Below are 22,943 nucleotides of genomic sequence, written 5' to 3'. Positions count from 1 at the left end.
CAGGCGGTGTGCTGATAGATGCTCTAGCAGTGCCTTGGTCCTTCAATCTGGCCTATGTTTTTCCACCGTTTCCTCTCCTCCCCTCGTCTGGTTGCCAGAATCAAGCAGGAGAGGGCTTCGGTGATTCTAATAGCGCCTGCGTGGGCACGCAGGACCTGCTATGCAGACCCTAGTGGACATGTCATCTGTTTCACCATGGACACTACAATGAGGCAGGACCTTCTAATACAAGGTCCTTTCAAACATCCAAATCTAATTTCTCTGCGTCTGATTGCTTGGAGATTGAATGCCTAATTCTATCAAAGCGTGGTCTTCTCTGAGTCTGTTATTGATACCCTGATTCAGGCTAGAAAGCCTTTCACCAGGAAAATCTACCATAAGATTTGGTGAAAATATCTTTTTTGGTGCGAAATCCAAGGGTTACTCATGGAGTAAGATTAGGATTCCCAGGATATTGTCCTTTCTCCAAGAAGGATTGGAGAAAGGATTATCAGCTAGTTCCTTAAAAGGACAGATATCTGCTTTGTCTATTCTTTTACACAAACGTCTGGCAGAGGGTACCAGAAGTTCAAGAGTTTAGTCAGGCTTTAGTCAGAATTCAAGCCTGTTTATAGACCTGTGGCTCCGCCATGGAGTCTGAATTTAGTTCTTTCAGTTCTGCAAGGGGTTCCGTTTGAACCTTTACGTTCCATAGATATTAAGCTTTTATCTTGAAAAGTTTTGTTTTTGGTAGCTATCTCTTCTGCTCGAAGAGTTTCAGAGTTATCTGCTTTACAGTATGATTCACCTTACCTGGTGTTCCATGCAGATAAGGTAGTTTTGCGTACCAAACCCGGTTTTCTTCCAAAGGTTGTATCTAATAAGAATATTAACCAAGAAATTGTTGTTCCTTCTCTGTGTCCTAATCCTTCGTCGAAGAAGGAACGTCTGTTACACAATCTTGATGTGGTTCGTGCTTTAAAGTTCTATTTACAAGCAACTAAGGATTTCAGACAAACAACTTCTTTGTTTGTTATCTATTCTGGTAAGAGGAGAGGTCAGAAGGCGACCGCTACCTCTCTTTCCTTTTGGCTGAAAAGCATCATCCGTTTGGCCTATGAGACTGCTGGCCAGCAGCCTCCTGAAACAATTACTGCTCATTTCTACCAGAGCAGTGGCTTCCACATGGGCTTTTAAAAATGAGGCTTCTGTTGAACAGATTTGTAAGGCAGCGACTTGGTCTTCGCTGTATACTTTTTCCAAATTTTACAAATTCGATATTTTTGCTTCTTCGGAGGCTATATTTTGGGAGAAAGGTTTTACAAGCAGTGGTGCCTTTCGTTTAAGGTACCTGTCTTGTTCCCCTACCTTCATCCGTGTCCTAAAGCTCTTGGTATTGGTATCCCACAAGTAAAGGATGAATCCGTGGACTTGGATACACCTTACAAGAGAAAACAGAATTTATGCTTACCTGATAAATTTATTTCTCTTGTGGTGTATCCAGGTCCACGGCCCCGCCCTGTCAATTTTAAGACAGGTGGTTTTTATTTTTTAAAACTACAGTCACCACGGCACCCTATGGTTTCTCCTTTTTCTTCCTAACCTTCGGTCGAATGACAGGGGGGTGGAGCTAGAGGGGGAGCTATATGGACAGCTCTGCTGTGTGCTCTCTTTGCCACTTCCTGTTGGGAAGGAGAATATCCCACAAGTAAAGGATGAATCCGTGGACTGGAACACCACAAGAGAAATAAATTTATCAGGTAAGCATTAAATTCTGTTTTTGTGTTTTTTTAACACAGCCTAGATTACTAGGGGAGTGCAAATATCAGTATCGCTTCTGTTTTTGTACTCTTATTACAGGTCCAAAATTAGGGTGCAGCAACATCTGCATGCCGTATAGCACAGGAGCGCTAAATTCCTCACCTTTATAGACTTCTATAAGGGGACGCAGTAAAATTTATGTTGGATATCATTCAAACTCTAAGCTGATGCTGCCAGGTATAGTGGAGTTCTTCATGTACTTCTGTGCTATACTATTTTAATGACCGTTAAAGGGACATGATACCCATATGGTGAATCACTTGAAAGTGATGCAGCATTAGCTGTAAAAAAGCGGAATAGAAAATATCTTCTGAACATCTCTATGTAAAAAAGGAAGATATTTTTAACTGAAAATTCCTGAGTATTCACAACCCACTGTAAAGAAACTTTAAGCAGCGAGTCAGGACGCTTGTCCCAGAACCTGCTAGGGAGTGTGCATCTGTCATGTGCAGGCACAGTCATGTTATTTTCCTATTTAGTTTAACTATGTTCTATGAGATCTCATGAGATGTCGGTAAAGGCAAAGCATTACCTCAGCACTGCTGATTGGCTATTGTTTTGTTTTTTTCAACTTGCAGCTGGACAGAAGCTGACGTATAACTGTTAGCAGAGCACTTACTCTGGTGAGCTGAATACATTTTTAAGTAAAATATCTTCCTTTTTCACATAGAGATGCTCAGGTGATATTTTCCTGTCAGCTTTTTACAGTTATACTGCATCAGTTTCAAGTGATTTATCATATGAGTATTATGTCCTTTTAAAGGGACATGCCACCCACATTTTTTCTTTTATGATTTAGAAAGAGAATGCAATTTTAAACATCTTTCTAATTTACTTATATTATCTAATTTGTTTTATTATCTTGATATTCTTTGATGAAAAGCATATCTAGATATGCTCACTAGCTGCTGATTGGTTGCTGCACATAGAAGCATTGTGTGATTGGCTCACCATGTGCATTGCTTTTCCTTCAACATAGGATATTTAAAAAATGAAGCAAAATAAATAATGGAAGTAAATTGTTATGTTGTTTACATTTCTATTCTCTTTCTGAATCATGAAAGAAAGATTTTGGGTTTAGTGGCCCTTTAAGTGTAAAACACCTCATATATATAAACACGTGCTTTATATGTTTTGTTATGCAAACTAGTAAGCAACAATGGTTTACTTCAGGTCTTTAAAGGCACTCATTTTGCATCGCTAGTTTGGATTGCATTTAAACTGAACAATTTACTCACTACTTGTAATACACTAATTCTACTCCCTACCCATTAAAATTATAGGGAATGCTTAACAAGGTTCGGAGTGTTAAGATGCTTTGACTAAAATATTTAACTATCAACTTGTATTACCAGATTATGTTATTCTTTGCTTGAGGTTACCCGCCCTGTGTTCTCGATTGCGCTCCAGTGTAATGCAGCCCATAGTGTGATAGTGACCATATTTACTTCATAGCTCATAGTTGTATTCATTTTTGTATCATTAAAATAACTCAGTCATAACTTATCCATTTTTTTTTTTTCAATCTGAGATGCCTTGTGTCACGTTTATTTCAAAAGTATACAAAGGGTATATCAAAGCAACAACACCTAAAAAGGGAAAACCCCACAGGGTTGGTGGAATGTTGTGAGTATTGCTGCATTTACTAAATCCTGTTGATGAGACCCTAATGACATATTTATTAGGGCAAGTCTAAGCATTTACATGGCTTGTGCATCTCTGTGGGATTGAGTCTGCAGTTCCTCTTACAATTCACTCCTAAAGAATCCACAGCTAGAAATAAAAGCAAGTTAAAGGGACTGGTGTACCCTACATTTTTCTCCTCCCCTTTAATTTGTTCCAAATGATTCATTTTACCTGTTGGAGTGTATTAAATTGTTTACAAATAGCTATTTTACCTTTATTTCTGCGTTTGACTTATGCTGATTCTCCTGTTGTATCTCCACATATACTGACATTTTCTATACTTAAAGGGACATGATACCCAAATGCTGAAACACTGAAAGTGATGCAGCTACGCTGTAAAAAATGACTAGAAAATATCACTCTGAACATCTCTCAAAGCTTTTTTACCTCAAATTATTCACACTCCACTGTAAAGAAACTTTAAACAGCCAATCAGGATGCTAGTCCTAGGACTTGCAAGGGAATGTGCATCTGGCATATGCATGCACAGTCATGTTATTTTCTTATTCAGTTTAAGGAAGTTTACTATGAAGATTTCAGTGAAATCTCATGAGATCATAGCAAACAAAGAATAACCTCAGCACTGCTGATGCTGAATAGATATTGTTTTGTTGTTGTTGTTTTTTTTTTTTACTATATTACTATTCACAGAGAGGGAGTTGAAGAAAGTTTTATGTAAAATATCTTTTTATATATATATATATATATATATATATATATATATATATCTATCTCAAAATAACAAGAATATTGCATTGAGCAGTGATACTTTTTTATTGGACTAACTATACATTTATAAGATGACAAGCTTTAGGAAGAGAATCTATAATTAGTCCAATAAAAAAGTATCATTGCTCAATGCAATACTCTTGTTATTTTGATATCTAAATCTCTGGACTAACACGGCTACTCCAATCAACGTGTGTGTGTGTATGTGTGTATGTATATATATATATATATACTGTATACTAGTTTCTGTATATCAGCGTATGTCTGCTGTGCAGTTGTTTGTGTATATTACTATATAGATATATATATATATTACATACATAAGTATAACTGTTCATGCATCAGTGCATGGGTATAGGTATATGTGCATATTTTAGTCTGTGTGTTTGTGTCTATCATGGTGTAGATGTTCATCACTGTTTAACCCTCTGCTTCCCTTAGGCCATATTTTTTGGTGGGATTGATCCTTCCCTGCGGGGAGAGGTCTGGCCGTTTCTCTTGGGGTATTACAGCTGGGAATCCTCGTCTGAAGAGCGGGAGGCTCTGCGTGTGCAAAAGAGGGAGAGCTACTCACAGATACAGATGAAAAGGTAGGTGAGGGACTGGTGTAGGAAAGAAATAGAGAGAGAGAACAGCGGCACATACAGAGCACTCATAAGTAACATATAAGGGGGGAGGTAACCTCTCAGGATTTAAGACATAACTTTTAATAATATACAAATAAAAATATATGAAAAGTGTGGTGTTTGTGAATAAGAACTTAGATTAAAAATACACAAAGGTACTGAGTCCACGCGCCTCAGCATATCACATAAGATAGCCACATAAATTGTAGGTCCTGGTGAGACCATAAAACAATAAGCACCCAAGATTACAAGCGATCTACTGAATCCCTCCAGCCTCTCCGATTTTGTAGCTCATGTTTTGTTCTTATATTTGTGTTTGCAGTACCGTAGTGACTGCCCTGGTTTACCACCTTTTCACAACGCGATACACTTTATTTAGATCATTTGTGTGTGAGGAACTCTCTATTTTTCTAGTTAATTCTCTGTGTTGCATGTGATCTGGTGCTTTTTTGTTTTGGTAAACGCCTGCCAGCAGTACCTATAATTATGTGGCTATCTTATTGATAGCCTTGAGGCTTGCTGGGACTCATTCACCTATGTTGTAATTTTTAATCTAAGTCTTGATGGCACACACCACACTTTTTTATTTCTTAAATCCTCCTGAGAGGTTACCTCCCCTCTTATATGTTACTTATGAGTGCTCTATATGTGCCGCTGTTCGTTCCTTTCATATTATAATACCTCCAATTGAGCACCCCTCATGCTCTTACATAGGAACTTTGTTCCCTAAATACTCATAATTGATTAGTGAGGTTTCAGAGAGATTTTTGTTCCCTACTCTTACTTAACTTGAGGGACTGGTGTACCACTGAGTTTTATAGACTTCTTCCCCTGTATTTCCAAATTGTAATGTGCAGTGACCCTTTTCAAGTTCTTTACCCAGTGAATCCCCATCCCTTATACTCTCAGCACCTCTTGTACTGTCAGTAATACAATGTCTAGATATTTCTAGAACAACCCTTATTTCTCCAACATTGGTGTGTCCGGTCCACGGCGTCATCCTTACTTGTGGGAATATCTCTTCCCCAACAGGAAATGGCAAAGAGTCCCAGCAAAGATGGCCCTTATAGTCCCTCCTAGGCTCGCCCACCCCAGTCATTCTCTTTGCCGTTGCACAGGGCAACATCTCCCGGAGATGGTTAAGAGTATGTGGTGTTTAGTTGTAGTTTTTTTTATCTACTATCAAGATTTTGTTATTTTAAAATAGTGCTGGTATGTACTATTTACTCTGAAAAGAAAAAGATGAAAGATTTTTGTTTGTGAGAGGAAGATGATTTTAGGCAGACAGTAACTAAAATCGATTGCTGTTTCCACATAGGACTGTTGAGATGAAGTAACTCTCAGTTGGGGGAAACAGTTAGCAGACTTTTCTGCTTAAGTATGAATACCCTATTTCTAACAAGACTATGTAAGCTGGAAGGCTGTCATTTCCCCTCATGGGGACGGTAAGCCATTTTCTTAAGTCTCAAACAGAATAAAGGGCTTAATATGGGCTATAAAAACTGGTAGACACTTTTATGGGCTAAATCGATTGCTTTATTTGGACATTTTTTTACATGTTTATGCTGATAATTCACACTTATAAACCTTGGGGAACGTTTTTTAACGTCAGGCACTATGTTAGGACACCTTTTCCAGGTCAGGAAGGGCCTTCCCAGGTTGTAGCTGAGCCCTCATTTTCGCGCCCATTACTGCGCAGTTGTATTTTTGAGAGCAAGACATGCAGAATGCATGTGTGAGGACCCGAAGTAGTTGGAAAAGTTCCATAGAAGGCGTCTCTTTGGTATCGTATTCCCCTCAGGGCTTGGTAAAGTCACAGCAAAGGCTATTGCTGGACCCTGTATAGGGAGTTAAATCTGTAACCGGCTCCGGTTCATTATTTTAAGGTGTTTTAAAGCTCTGAAAATTGGCGTGCACAATACTTTTAATGCTTTAAGACACTGTGGTTTTTGGTAAATTTTGAACAATCCTTCATATTTTTTCACAATATTCAGTAATAAAGTGTGCTCTGTTTAAATTTAAAGGATACAGTAACGGTTTTGTTTTAAAACGGTTTTTTGTGCTTTTATTGACAAGTTTAAGCCTGTTTAACATGTCTGTGCCTTCAGATAAGCTATGTTCTATATGTATGAAAGCCAATGTGTCTCCCCCTTCAAATTGTGTTGATAATTGTGCCCATAGCGTCCAAACAAAGTAAGGACAGTTACTGCACAGATAATGAAATTGCCCAAGATGATTCCTCAGATGAAGGGAGTAGACATGGTTCTACATCATCTCCTTCTGTGTCTACACCAGTTTTGCCCACGCAGGAGGGCCCCCTAGTACTTCTAGCGCGCCAATGCTTATTACCATGCAACAATTGACGGCTGTAATGGATAACTCCATAGCAAACTATTTTATCCAAAATGCCTGCATATCAGAGAAAGCGCGATTGCTCTGTTTTTAAAACACAGAAGAGCAGGAGGGCGCTGATGATAATTGTTTCTGTCATACCTCACACCAATCTGAAGGGGCCATGAGGGAGGTTTTGTCAGATGGGGAAATTTCAGATTCAGGAAAAATTTCTCAACAGGATGAACCTGATGTTGTGACATTTAAATTTAAATTAGAACATCTCCGTGCACTGCTTAAGGAGGTGTTATCTACTCTGGATGATTGTGACAACTTGGTCATTCCAGAAAAATTATGCAAGATGGACAAGTTCCTAGAGGTTCCGGTGCACCCCGACGCTTTTCCTATACCCAAGCGGGCTGGGCGGACATAGTGAATAAGGAGTGGGAGAAGCCCGGCATACCTTTTGTTCCCCCTCCCTATATTTAAGAAATTATTTCCTATGGTCGACCCCAGAAAGGACTTATGGCAGACAGTCCCTAAGGTCGAGGGGCAGTTTCTACTCTAAACAAGCGCACTACTATTCCTAATCGAGGATGCTGTGCTTTCAAGATCCTATGGATAAAAAAATTGGAAGGTATGCTTAAAAGATTTTTGTACAGCAGGGTTACCTTCTACAAACCCATTTCGTGCATTGTTCCTGTCACTACAGCAGCGTGGTTCTGGTTCGAGGAACTAGAAAAGTCGCTCAGTAGAGAGACTCCATATGAGGAGGTTATGGACAGAGTTCACGCACTTAAGTTGGCTAACTCTTTTATTTTAGATGCCGCTTTGCAATTAGCTAGATTAGCGGCGAAAAATTCAGGGTTTGCAATTGTGGCGCGCAGAGCGCTTTGGCTAAAGTCTTGGTCAAGCAGATGTATCATCCAAGACAAAATTGCTTAACATCCCCTTCAAGGGTAAAACTCTCTTTGGACCAGAATTGAAAGAGATAATCTCAGACATCAACTGGAGGAAAGGGCCACGCCCCTCCATAAGATAGGCCTTTCAAGGCCAAGAATAAGTCTAATATTCGTTCCTTTAGTAATTTCAGGAAGGACCAGCCTCTAATTCTGCATCCTCTAAGCAAGAGGGTAATGCCTCACAGTCCAAACAGCCTGGAAACCGATGCAAGGCTGGAACAAGGGTAAGCAGACCAGAAACCTGCTACCGCTAACAAAAACAGCATGAAGGAGTAGCCCCGATCCGGGACCGGATCTTGTGGGGGGCAGACTCTCTCTCTTTGCTCAGGCTTGGGCAAGAGATGTTCAGGATCCCTGGACGCTAGAAATAGTTTCTCAGGGTTATCTTCTGGAATTCAAGGAAACTACCCCCCAAGGGGAAGGTTCCACATGTCTCACTTATCCTCAAACCAAATAAAGAGACAGGCGTTCTTACATTGTGTAGAAGACTGTTAAAGATGGGAGTGATACACCCAGTTCCAATGACGGAACAAGGAATGGGATTTTACTCAAATCTGTTCGTAGTTCCCAAAAAGAGGGAACCTTCAGGCCAATTCTGGATTTAAAGATCCCTAAACAAATTTCTCAGGGTACCATCGTTCAAAATGGAAACTATTCGAACGATTCTACCCACTATCCAGGAAGGTCAATTTATGACTTCCGTGGATCTAAAGGATGCGTACCCTACATATTCCTATCCACAAAAGAACATCATCAGTTCCTAAGGTTCGCCTTTCTGGACAAACATTACCAGTTTGTGGCCCTCCCATTCGGATTAGCCACTGCTCCAAGATTTTCACAAAGGTTACCTCGGGTCCCTTCTAACGGTTCTAAGACCGAGGGGTATTGCAGTAGTACCATACTTGGGACGACCTTTCTAATACAGGCGTCGTCCCCTTTCAAAAGCAAAGGCTCATACAGACATCGTTCTGGCCTTTCTCAGATCTCACGGATGGAAGGTGAACATAGAAAAAAGTTCTCTGTCTCCGTCAACAAGAGTTCCCTTCTTGGGAACAATAATAGATTCCTTAGAAATGAGGATTTTTCTGACAGATGTCAGAAAGTCAAAACTTCTAAGCGCTTGTCAAGTTCTTCATTCTGTTCCACGTCCTTCCATAGCTCAGTGCATGGAAGTATAGGGTGATGGTTGCAGCAATGGACATAGTTCCTTTTGCGCGAATTCATCTAAGACCATTACAAACTGTGCATGCTGAAACAGTGAAATGGGGACTATACAGACTTGTCTCCAGTGATTCAAGTAGATCAGAAGACCAGAGATTCACTCCGTTGGTGGATATCCCTTGACCACCTATCCCAGGGAATGAGCTTCCGCAGACCAGAGTGGGTCATTGTCACGACCGACACCAGTCTAGTGGGCTGGGGTGCGGTCTGGGAATCCCTGAAAGCTCAGGGACTATGGTCTCGGGAAGAGTCTCTTCTCCCGATAAACATTCTGGAAACTAAGAGCGATATTCAATGCTCTCAGGGCTTGGCCTCAGCTTGCAAAGGCCAGATTAATAAGATTCCAATCAGACAACATGACGACTGTTGCGTATATCAATCATCAGGGGGGAACAAGGAGTTCCCTGGCGATGAAAGAATTGACCAAAATAATACAATGGGCGGAGAATCACTCCTGCCATCTATCTGCGATCCACATCCCCAGGTGTGAAAACTGGGAAGCGGATTATCTGGAGTCGTTCAGACATTCCATCCGGGGGGAGTGGGAACTCCACCCGAAGATTTTTGCCCAGTTGACTCAATTATGGGGGCATTCCAGACATGGATTGATGGCGTCTACGTCAGAACTCAAGGTTCCTTGCTACGGGTCCAGATCCAGGGATCCCAGGCGACTCTAGTAGATGCACTAGTAGCGCCTTGGTCCTTCAACCTAGCTTATGTGTTTCCACCGTTCCCTCTCATTCCCAGGCTGGTAGCCAGGATCAAACAGGAGAGGGCCTCGGTGATCTTGATAGCTCCTGCGTGGCCACGCAGGACTTGGTATGCAGACCTGGTGTATATGTCATCGGTTCCACCATGGAAGCTACCTTTGAGACAGGACCTTCTTGTTCAGGGTCCATTCGAACATCCAAATCTGATCTCCCTCCAGCTGACGGCTTTGGAGATTGAACGCTTGATTCTATCAAAGCGTGGGTTTCAGATTCTGTGATAGATACTCTGGTTCAGGCCAGAAACACCGGTAACTAGAAAGATTTACCATAAAATATGGAAAAGATATATCTGCTGGTGTGAATCCAAGGGATTCCCATGGAATAAGATAAAAATTCCTAAGATTCTTTCCTTTCTGCAAGAAAGGTTTGGATAAAGGATTATCTGCGAGTTCTCTAAAGGGACAGATTTCTGCTTTATCTGTTCTTACTACACAAAACGACTGGCAGCTATGCCAGATGTTCAAGCATTTGTTCAGGCTCTGGTTAGGACCAAGCCTGTTTACAGACCTTTGACTCCTCCCTGGAGTTTAAATCTAGTCCTTTCCGTTCTTCAAGGGGTTCCGTTTGAACCTCTACATTCCATAGATATTAAGTTGTTATCTTGGAAAGTTTTGTTTTTGGTTGCTATTTCTTCTGCTAGAAGAGGTTTCAGAGTTATCTGCTCTGGCAGTGTTCTCCGCCCCTATCTGGTGTTCCATGCAGATAAGGTGGTTTTGCGTACTAAGCCTGGTTTTCTTCCAAAGGTTGTTTCTAACAAAAATATTAACCAGGAGATAGTTGTACCTTCTTTGTGTCCGAATCCAGTTTCAAAGAAGGAATGTTTGTTACACAATTTGGACGTAGTCCGTGCTCTAAAATTCTATTTAGAAGCTACAAAAGATTTCAGACAAACATCTTCTCTGTTTGTCGTCTATTCTGGTAAAAGGACGAGGTCAAAAAGCGACTTCTACCTCTCTTTCCTTTTGGCTTAAAAGCATCATCCGATTGGCTTACGAGACTGCCGGACGGCAGCCTCCTGAAAGAATCACAGCTCACTCCACTAGGGCTGTGGCTCCCACATGGGCCTTCAAGAACGAGGCTTCTGTTGATCAGATATGTAAGGCAGCGACTTGGTCTTCACTGCACACTTTTGCCAAATTTTACAAATTTGATACTTTTGCTTCTTTGGAGGCTATTTTTGGGAGAAAGGTTTTGCAAGCCGTGGTACCTTCCGTTTAGGTAACCTGATTTGCTCCCTCCCTTCATCTGCGTCCTAAAGCTTTGGTATTGGTTCCCACAAGTAAGGATGACGCCATGGACCGGACACACCAATGTTGGAGAAAACAGAATTTATGCTTACCTGATAAATTACTTTCTCCAACGGTGCTGTCCGGTCCACGGCCCGCCCTGGTTTTTTTAATCAGGTCTGATGAATTATTTTCTCTAACTACAGTCACCACGGTACCATATGGTTTCTCCTATATTTTTCCTCCTATCCGTCGGTCGAATGACTGGGGTGGGCGGAGCCTAGGAGGGACTATATGGCCAGCTTTGCTGGGACTCTTTGCCATTTCCTGTTGGGGAAGAGATATTCCCACAAGTAAGGATGACGCCGTGGACCGGACACACCGTTGGAGAAAGTAATTTATCAGGTAAGCATAAATTCCCTCTGTTTTGCTCCTAGTTTGTGGCTTTTCTTTACCTATTCTGTTCTCGTTCCCCTCTCTGCATTGTTCTATTACCCCAATTCCCCTCCCTGTTCTGCTTTTCTCATTGTTCCCCCCAACCCAGTTTTTCTTTTCACCCAGTTGTTTTCAGTTGGTGACCTGCAGCCTCTCACTTTTCAGAGTCTCAATGAGCCCTGACACTCAGAAGGATTTCTGGAGGAATGTTCAGTTCACAGTGGACAAAGATGTTGTGAGGACTGATCGAAGTAACCAGTTCTTTAAGGGAGAGGACAATCCGAATGTGGAGGCCATGAGGTAAGAAGCTTTCTATGCATAGATTTGAGGCTGAAAGCATTGTGCGTACTAGATTACAAGTGGAGTTAACACCTATTGCTCTCACGCTAACCTGACGCGTTATGAATACTTCACATTCCAATGTTCTTCACTTTCAAAACAATGTACTTTTTACTGTAAATACATATTTTTATATACATCTATATATAACCATTTATTTCATATAGGTGGTGAGAGTCTATGATCCGTTACATATGGGAATCACTTCCCCACCAGGAGGAGGCAAAGTGTCCCAAACCCCAAGAGCCCTATAAAACCCCTCCCACCTTACACATACCTTAGTCTTTACTTTGTCTCCGTTGGAGGTGGTTGAAGAATGAAGATGTGAAAGGGGTTTTTCATCTTATATTGAAGCCCGGTTCTCAGAGTACAGTGCTTGAAAGAGGGATGTATTTGGGGTATGGTTTTTGATCCGATGGTTTCACCTCATGGGAAATCCTTCAATAACCTTTTGTAATTGGTCACAGGGACATGTCTTCTGCCTCCCTTTACAGATCTACATTATATTCCTATTCAATTACCTCTGCTGATATGTTTCAGTACTGGTTTGGCTAACTGCTACCTGCTTGATAGTGGACGAGTGTCTATTGATAAGTATGTTTTATTTGATATATAGACACTCATGTAGCTATTTTATGGGCACTTTTACAATGTTTAAAAATTTATATATGTATGTATTTATGGCCCTGGGACAGAACTCACCATTCCCCTTGCTTTGTGCGAAACTTTTGGCATCGAAATACGCTCGTTGGGTTAGCATGCGTTATTATGCGCCCATATCCTTAGTCTCATGGGAGTTACAGGTTAGAACACAATGGTGCATTGTTGTACGCTCGTTGGGTTAGTGCACACGTCTCTCGGCTATGCATGCTTTGTTTTTTTTCCATCTACAGGGGAGGTGAGTCCGCGGTTTCATTTTTACTTGTGAGAATTAGGAACCTTGCCACTAGGAGGAGGCAAAGACACCCCAGCCAGAGGCTTAAATACCTCCCCCACTTCCCTCATCCCCCAGTCATTCTTTGCCTTTCGTCACAGGAGGATGGCAGAGGAGTGCCAGAGTTTTGGAGTAGTCTCTTAAGAAGGGTAGTACTCTTCGCAGTGGGACTGGAGTTTTAAGTAGTCCTGTCAGCCTTTCAGTGAGAGCCTGGGCGGAAGTTAGAGTCCGGAGATGCAGGGAGAGTCTTTCTTTGAAACCATCCCGACTCATATTAAAGGGACAGTATACACTAATTTTCATATAACTGCATGTAAATAGACACTACTATAAATAATAAGATGCATAGATACTGATATAAAAATCCAGTATAAAACTGTTTAAAAACTTACTTAGAAGCTCTCAGTTTAGCTCTGTTGAAAAGGTAGTTGGAAAGCCCACTGCAAGTGGGAAATAAGACACTCCCCCCTCCCCCTTCTTTTGCATATGAAAAGAACCTTTACACAAACGGGAGCAAGCTGGAGTAGGTATCTGACGGTGTTCTCATAAAACTTTGGGACTTGGTTAGGAGTCTGAAAATCAAAGCAATTGTCATGGATACCAGACAGCTTAGGCTACCCCCCCACCCCCCTACAACCTCACCCCTGTTGTTTCTCAGTGGTTTTGGGCTCCTCAGAGCAACCACAATCTCTGGAAGCTTTTGGTTGCATGGTTTTGTGTTCCAAACTTGTTGGTGTATGACCAGGAAAACCCTCCTAGGCTGGCCGGGCTCCTGGAACTCCCGGTCGGCCGCCTCACAATGGACACCCGCCTAATCCCTCTCAGGCTGTCCAGGCTCCTGGAACTCCCGGTCGGCCACAGGACAGCAGGACACCCGCTAACTTTACCCCTGGTCACTCCAGCAACCATGTGCCCCAGAGCTCCGCTCTTTTGGGTATTAGTAGCCCCTAGGGAGGACAAGAGGTGGGGGAATTACCGGAGGGGAGCTCCTTTGGAAACCGGTTGTTTTGGACACCCTTAACCCCATAACTTCAACGGACTGTAACTCCGGTCCCCAGTAACGAATCATGATGATTTTTGGACTGTGAAATCTGGGGATCCGACGAGAGCTTTAAAAGGACACCCTGGAAGTGCCGCCGCTCCACCGGGATCATCCAGAAACCGCCACCCTTAAGCATTGAGATTATGTGGGACTGTGGCTCCTATGGAGGCGCCGGTCAGTCTGGAGGGGCGGGAAAATTGTGGGATTGTCCTTTGTGTTATCAAGATGAGCTGTGTGTATAAAAGGAGTGTATGTTTTACAATAAAGTGAGTTCTTGTTTAACCTGAATGCTAGTCTGTCTAGTTATTTGGGTTGGCTCCAGCTAAAATCACTTTCCTGGGCTACATAGCAGCCTGTTCCAGGCAGAGAAAGGATCATCAGGCAGAGTTACCCAGTCTGGGTAGCTGGAGTCTGCCACAGGGTGGGACCCTGGGTACTGATGCTATCGGGCATCAGGGGTGACTACAGGCTGTGGTCACTTGCCAGCTACATAGCTGCAGTCGGCAGGGAGGAAGCAGGACCCCTTTTGGCGGAGCTACCCAGTCGGGGTATCCGTCACAGCAATGTTATTTAAAAATAAGCAAAACAATTTTTTATAAAAAACAAAACTTTATGGGCTATATAAATAGATCATCTACAAAACATTTATGCAAAGAAAAAAATGAGTGTATAATGTCCCTTTAACAGCTCCATAAGCAATCAGCGTTGATGAGTTTAGCTGCCTGCTTTCTTTACTCAAGTCCATGTCAGGAGCGAGGCTACGAAACTGTCACACTTGAAGGGCCGTGTTCCTGTTCCGCGGCGTAAATTCTGGTAAGATTGTTTCATTTTTTTATTAATAATGATAACATAGAAGACAGCGTCACAGTGTGTTGCCTTTTTATCTTTACAGAATCGAGGGTTATTATTCCTGTAAGGGGGATTATTGAACAGGGGGGGGTTATACATGATATTGTTTCTTGTGTCATTGCTGCATTATGTGCGAGATGAGGCTCTGGCAATGTGTGGAACTTTCAGGTTACTTGCGGAAACTTTGCGCTGCCATTTTTTGGCGCATTTTTCCCTAGTGCAGGGGCGGTCCTGCCAGGCATTCCATGTGACTGGGTCTGGCAATCTATCCTTCCTGTTGATCTATGGCGCAGGAAACATAGCGGTTTCTGTAGTCCGGGTCCTAGGAGGTGGTGAGTGCCCCGGCCATTGGTGGTATAAAGGTGCCTTTTTAATAAATAAAGTTAGTCTAACCAAACGCGCAAGCGATGGAGGACTCTCCTTCCTTAATAAAGTCTCATTCCTGTGTTTATTGTGAGGAGGTTCTGGTAGATCAGCCTGCTCAATTATGTTCCACATGCCTCGATAAAGTTACAACATCTAAATGTAAACAAATGTCTAGTACTACTAAGCCGTCCACCTCTGAGGGTTCTTCTTCCCGGGAGGTGCGTTCCCTACATTCATCTCCGATTGCACATGCAGCACGCCGGGGTCCAACCGTTACTCCTTCGGGAGAGATTTGTTGGCCGTCAGACCAAAAAAAACAAACTGTTCCCTGTTCCAGACTCTCAGCTTGAGCTGTGGGGAACCATCCCCAATGTGGATGGGGCTATCTCTACGCTCGAAAAGTGGACGACTATTCCCCTCAAGAATAGTTCGTCGTTTAAAGAGCCCATGGATAAAAAGCTGGAAAACATGTTGAGAAAGATTCAGATCCCATCTGCCCGAGGGCAGATTCCTCCTGTCAAACCTGTCTTCATGACCAGAGAAGAGAGAGGCCTTTCTAGAGTGTGTGAGAGATCTCACCACTCTCAGGGTTATCGTACCAGTACCCCTAGCAGAAAGGGGTCTAGGGTACTATTCCAATCTTTTTGTGGTTCCAAAGAAGGATGGCACGTTCCGCTCGATTCTGGACCTAAAGTGTTTAAACAAGTTTCTAAGTGTTCCATCGTTCAAAATGGAAATGATCAGATCTGTTCTGTACCTAGTTCAAGAGGGACAGTTCATGACAACTGTAGACTTAAAGGACGCTTACCTTTATGTGCCAATTCACAGGGACCACTTCCGGTTCCTAAGATTTGCGTTTCTGGACCAACACTTACAGTTTGTGGCCCTTTCTTTTGGTCTGGTGATGGCCCCGAGAGTCTTCACGAAGGTTCTGGGGGCGCTGCCTGTAGTATGTAGCTCAATGTATGGAGGTGATAGGTCTCATGGTGTCAAGCATAGATGTCATCCCATTCGCCAGGTTCCATCTCAGACCTCTTCAATTGTGCATGTTGAGACAGTGGAACGGCGATCATTCAGATCTATCACAGCTGATATCGTCCGGAGCAACTGTCCATGAGGACATCCTTCTTGCGACCGTCCTGGAAGATTGTGACCACGGACGCCAGTCTGACAGGATGGGGAGCTGTTTGGGGTGCCAGGATGGCACAAGGAAGGTGGTTCAGGGAGGAGTCTCTCCTTCCGATCAACATCCTAGAGCTACGAGCAATTTACAATGCTCTGAAGGCATGGCCTTCTTTGGAGTCTATCAGTTTCATCAGATTCCAGACCGACATTACCTCGGTGGCTTACATCAACCATCAGGGGGGTACGAGGAGCTCTCTCGTGATGAGAGAGGTGTCTCGGATTCTGGAATGGGCGGAGTCCCACGACTGCTCGCTCTCAGCAGTTCACATTCCGGGTGTGGACAACAGGGAAGCGGACTTTCTCAGCAGACAATCTTTCCATCCGGGAGAATAGTCTCTTTACCCCAAGGTGTTTGCGGAGATTTGTCACAGATGGGGAGCGCCGGAGATAGATCTCATGGCGTCCAGACTCAATTGAAAGCTACCTCGATACGGGTCAAGGTCCAGAGATCCTCAGGCAGAGCTGATAGATGCCTTAGTGGTTCCTTGGGGATTCAGCCTAGCTTACATTTTTCCACCGTTACCACTTCTACCTCGCTTAGTTGCACGCATCAAACAGGAGCAGGACCCGGCCATTCTGATTGCTCCTTCGTGGACGTGGTTTGTGGATCTAGTGAGCAGTGTTAATTTCGTCGACTAAAACTAGACTAAAATGACTATAAAACTAAAGAAATTCTGATGACTAAAATACGACTAAAACTAAAATGACATTTTAGTCAAAAGACTATGACTAAAACTAAATCAAAATGACATTTTAGTCAAAAGACTATGACTAAAACTAAATCAAAATGACATTTTAGTCAAAAGACTATGACTAAAACTAAATCAAAATTTGCTGACAAAAACATTTTATGCAAGGTGTTAATCAATCCCTATCCAATTACTGCTCTTTTGTAAAATTTACTAAACTTAATTTTATTAAATTTTAAGATAAATAAAGACATGTTATATACCACAACAGTTAAATCTGTTAAATCTGTATTGCATGTTCAAACCTTAATACCATAAATCAAATCAGGTTAATAAACCTTTACTCCAGGACTATATAATTTGTTTCAAAGTTCTAGAGCAGTGATAATTTCGTTGCCGAAAATGTTTCGAATCTGTGAACAATCAATTGATTCTTCCTATAGAAATAAGCATAACCCATGAGTATGGATTTAAGTTATGCTGTGCCTGTGCTAGCTGCAGAAACTTTTTGTTATGTTGAGTTACTTGATACTTGTTTTAATTATTAACAGAGAACTGTTAAAGTTTTTATATTGGGTAATATGTGCAATACAGCCAATACAGTTTACAGTTTTGTTTTTTTTATATTTTAAAGTTGCACTTCTGTATCTCCAGTAGATTTTAGTCGACTAAATCTCCAGTAGATACTAGAGATTTAGTCGACTAAAATCTACTGGAGATTCAGTCGACTAAAACTAGACTAAAACTAAAACAATTCAGATGACTAAAATACGACTAAAACTAAAATGGCATTTTAGTCAAAAGACTAAAACTAAGACTAAATTGAAATTTGTCGTCAAAATTAACACTGCTAGTGAGGATGTCATCCTCTCCGCCGTGGAGGTTACCCTGTTGCAGGGATCTGCTGTTACAGGGCCCCTTTCAACATCGAAATCTAGATTCTCTGAGGCTGACTGCGTGTAGATTGAACGCCTAGTATTAGCCAAGAGAGGCTTTTCAGAAAGTGTGATTGATACTCTAATTCAGGCAAGGAAGCTAGTCACTCGTCACATCTATCATAAGGTGTGGAGGACTTGTCCTGGTGTGAGAAGCATGGATATCCTTGGCACAAGGTGAAGGTATCTAGGATTCTGTCCTTTCTCCAAGATGGTTTGGAGAAGGGTATTGCCGCTAGTTCCTTAAAGGGACAGATTTCGGCATTATCAGTTTTGTTCCATAGGAAACTCACTGAGCTCCCTGACATTCAATCTTTTGTTCAGGCTATGTCTAGAATCAGGCCTGTCTTTAGACAGTCGGCTCCCACTTGGAGCTTAAACTTAGTCCTTAAGGTTTTGCAGAGGGTTCCGTTTGAACCTATGCATTCCATAGATATTAAGATTCTGTCCTGGAAGGTTCTCTTCCTGTAGGCTATTGCATTGGCACGTAGAGTATCTGAACTTGCTGCCTTGCAATGTGATCCTCCTTATCTGGTGTTTCATGCGGATAAGGCGGTACTTCGCATTGGGTTGGGGTTTCTCCCCAAGGTGGTGTTCAACCGTAACATCAATCAGGAAATAGTTGTTCCTTCTTTGTGTCCTAACCCTTCTTCTTCAAAGGAGAGGTTACTTCATAACCTGGATGTGGTCATGCCTTGAAGTTCTATCTTCAGACTACAAAGGATTTTAGACAGTCTACATCTCTTTTTGTGGTGTATTCTGGGAAGCCCAAGGGGCAAAGGGCCTCTGCTTCTTCTTTTTCTTTTTGGTTGAGGAGCTTGATTCGCTTGGCTTATGAGACAGCGGGACATAAGCCTCCTCAGAGGATCACGGCTCATTCGACTAGAGCTGTGATTTCGTCTTGGGCCTTCAAGAATGAGGCCTCTATGGAGCAGATTTGTAAGGCGGCTACCTGGTCCTCCTTACACACTTTTACAAAGTTTTACAAATTTGACATTTTTGCTTCTGCGGAAGCTGTTTTTGGGAGAAAAGTTTTGCAGGCTGTGGTGCCCTCAGATTAGGGTCCGCCTTTTACCCTCCCGGTGTCATTCAGTGTCCTCTAGAGCTTGGGTATATGTTCCCACAAGTAATGAATGAAGCCGTGGACTCTCCTCCCCTTTAGATGGAAAACATAAAATATGCTTATCTGATCATTTCATTTCCATCGAGGGGAGGAGAGTCCACGGCTCCCACCCGTATCTCTGTTGGGCGGCCCTAAATTTATTAATCTTCTGGCACCTTTTTTACCCTGATATTTCTCCTACTGTTCCTGGTTCCCTTGGCAGAATGACTGGGGGATGAGGGTAGTGGGGTAGGTATTTAAGCTTTTGGCTGGGGTGTCTTTGCCTCCTCCTGATTGCCAGGTTCTTAATTCCCACAAGTAATGAATGAAGCTGTGGACTCTCCTCCCCTTGATGGAAATTAAATTATCAGGTAAGCATAATTTATGGGGGGTTTTTGGGTGCACTTTCTACCATTTAAACAGTGAGTTGTTTAGCGTGGTTTCACAGTTACTGCTTAGCTAGGCTGAGCATGCGTTAAGTGCATATTGTCTTTGTAAAGCTGCTTAGGAGTGGGTATAAGTTTTTTCCTTTACTCAAAGCTTTCTTAGGGGGTTATAGTGCTTATTGCATTACTTTGCTTTATGCTATAATGGAGCATTGAAAATCTGTCCATAAATTTACCTAAGAAACTGAGTCTCCTGAACATCTTTCTAACATTACTAAGTGTGCTTATTGTAAAACAACTGAAGTGCTTTCTTCAGCTCATTTATGTGACTCATGTTTTAGATTTGTAATACTGAGCAATCTAATGTTTCTCTGGGTACTAATGCACCTACTATCTGTTCATTACAGGATGATGCTGACGGAGTCCCTCCGGCTATAAAATTGTTTATTAACACTGCTGTCTCTAAGGCGTTGGCTGCTCTCCTGCCTTCAAACGAGCGCAAAATGTCAGTTCAAAATTTAGCTTCTACTTCTGCTATGTGCCCTAATACAAGGGATACTGGGGTATCTTCAGATGGTGAAGTTTTCTATGGGCATGAGGATCCCTCATCTTATGTTGAACCTGATAATTCCTCCTTTTTATTTAAAGTTGAATTTATTTGTTCTCTTTTAAAAGAGGTCTTAGTCACCTTAGGGGTTGACAATCCTAAATCTTCTGATGATAAATTTTGTAATCGTTTAAATTCAGTGTATATGAACTCTCCCTGAGGTTTCCCCTGTACCTGATGCTGTCTTTGACATGATTGCCAGGAAATGGTCTAAGCCAGGCATGCCCTTTAAACCTTCTGCAAGGTTTAAACAGTTATTTTTCAATTTCATAAATGGAAAGAGTCCACAGCTGCATTCATTACTTTTGGGAAATAAGAACCTGGCCACCAGGAGGAGGCAAAGACACCCCAACCAAAGTCTTAAATACTCCTCCCACTTCCCTCATCCCCCAGTCATTCTTTGCCTTTTGTCCCAGGAGGTTGGCAGAGAAGTTTCAGAAGTTTGTTTTCATCTCTTATGGAGGGTAGTACTCTTTGACATGGGACAGGAGTTTTAAGTAATCCTGTCAGTCTCTAAGTGAGGGCTTGGATGAAAGGTAGACCCTGGAGATGCAGGAAGAGTCTTTCTGCGAAACCATCCCAACTCATTTTAACAATTTCACAAGCAATCAGCGTTGTCGAACTTCGCTGCCTGCTTTCTTCTCTCAAGTCCAAGGCTACTATCGGTCACATTTGAAGGGCCGTGTTCCTTTGTCACGGCGTAGATTCCGGTAAAATCATTTCATTTTAGTTCTTCATGATTGTATTGTAACTCATTTGTTCCTACAAAGCTCCTATGGAGGCGCCAGTCAGTCTGGAGGGGCGGGAAAATTGTGGGATTGTCCTTTGTGTTATCAAGATGAGCTGTGTGTATAAAAGGAGTGCATGTTTTACAATAAAGTGAGTTCTTGTTTAACCTGAATGCTAGTCTGTCTAGTTATTTGGGTTGGCTCCAGATAAAATCACTTTCCTGGGCTACATAGCAGCCTGTTCCAGGCAGAGAAAGGATCATCAGACAGAGCTACCCAGTCTGGGTAGCTGGAGTCTGCCACAGGGTGGGACCCTGGGTACTGATGCTGTCGGGCATCAGGGGTGGCTACAGGCTGTGGTCACTTGCCAGCTACATAGCTGCAGTCGGCAGGGAGGAAGCAGGACACCTTTTGGCAGGGCTACCCAGTCAGGGTCGCCGGGGTATCCGTCACAGCAATGTTATTTCAAAATAAGCAAAACAATTAAAAAAAAAAAAAAAAACTTTATGGGCTATATAAATAGATCATCTACAAAACATTTATGCAAAGAAAAAAATGAGTGTATAACGTCCCTTTAACAGCTCCATAAGCAATCAGCGTTGATGAGTTTCGCTGCCTGCTTTCTTTACTCAAGTCCATGTCAGGAGCGAGGCTACTAAACTGTCACACTTGAAGGGCCGTGTTCCTGTTCCGCGGCGTAAATTCTGGTAAGATAGTTTCATTTTTTTTATTATTAATGATAACATAGAAGACAGCGTCACAGTGTGGTGCCTTTTTATCTTTACAGAATCAAGGGTTATTATTCCTGGAAGGGGGATTATTGAACAGGGGGGGGTTATACATGATATTGTTTCTTGTGTCATTGCTGCATTATCTGAGAGATGAGGCTCTGGCAATGTGTGGAACTTTCAGGTTACTTGTGGAAACCATTTTTTGGCGCGTTTTTCCCTAGTGCAGGGGCGGTCCTGCCAGGCATTCCATGTGACTGGGTGTGGCTATCTATCCTTCCTGTTGATCTGTGGCGCAGGAGACGTAGCGGTTTTTGTAGTCCGGGTCCTAGGAAGTGGTGAGTGCCCCGGCCATTGGTGGTATAAAGGTGCCTTTTTAATAAAAAAAGTTAGTCTAACCAAACGCGCAAGCGATGGAGGACTCTCCTTCCTTAATAAAGTCTCATTCCTGTGTTTATTGTGAGGAGGTTCTGGTAGATCAGCCTGCTCAATTATGTTCCACATGCCTCAATAAAGTTACAACATCTAAATGTAAATGAATGACTAGTACTACTAAGCCGTCCACCTCTGAGGGTTCTTCTTCCCGGGAGGTGCGTTCCCTACATTCATCTCCGATTGCACATGCAGCGCCCCGGGGTCCAACCGTTACTCCTTCGGGAGAGATTTGTTGGCCGTCAGACTTTGCGGACCAAAAAAAACAAACTGTTCCCTGTTCCAGACTCTCAGCTTGAGCTGTGGGGGACCATCCCCAATGTGGATGGGGCTATCTCTACGCTCGAAAAGTGGACGACTATTCCCCTCGAGAATAGTTCGTCGTTTAAAGAGCCCATGGATAAAAAGCTGGAAAACATGTTGAGAAAGATGTTTCAGCACACGGTTTGTTTTTCAGCCAGAAGTGTCCGTTGCGACGGTCGCTGGAGCTGCGACATATTGGTGTGAATCTCTGTGTGAAATGGTCGAGGGGGAGACATCCATCGACGAGATACAGGAGAAGATTAAGGCACTGAAGATCATCCATTCTTTCATCTGTGATGCCAATATGCAAATTATTCGCCTGAATGCTAAGGTGTCAGGTTTTTCTGTTTTAGCGCGTAGGGCTCTGTGGCTAAAATCTTGGTCTGCGAACATGACCTCTAAGGCGAGGCTGTTGTCTCTGCCTTTTCAAGGAAAGATCCTGTTTGGTCCATGATTGGATTCAGTTATATCCACGGTTTACAGGAGGCAAGGGAGCTTTACTACCGCAGGCTAAGAAGGCTAAGCCTAAAGG

The 22,943-nt window shown here is 42.6% G+C and overlaps 1 protein-coding gene across 1 annotated transcript in view; it reads left to right on the top strand.

The window, feature by feature from the left end:
* The window catches only part of TBC1D16 (TBC1 domain family member 16), a 144,752-nt gene that overhangs the window by 48,307 nt on the left and 73,502 nt on the right, over positions 1-22,943 (top strand). The window contains 2 exon segments of the mRNA XM_053706430.1: positions 4,657-4,805; positions 11,952-12,086. Of these exon segments, the coding sequence (XP_053562405.1) occupies positions 4,657-4,805; positions 11,952-12,086 (284 nt within the window).

This window comes from Bombina bombina, chromosome 1 (assembly GCF_027579735.1).
Source record: "Bombina bombina isolate aBomBom1 chromosome 1, aBomBom1.pri, whole genome shotgun sequence".
NCBI lineage: Eukaryota > Metazoa > Chordata > Amphibia > Anura > Bombinatoridae > Bombina > Bombina bombina.
This window is presented reverse-complemented; position numbering and strand designations above follow the sequence as displayed.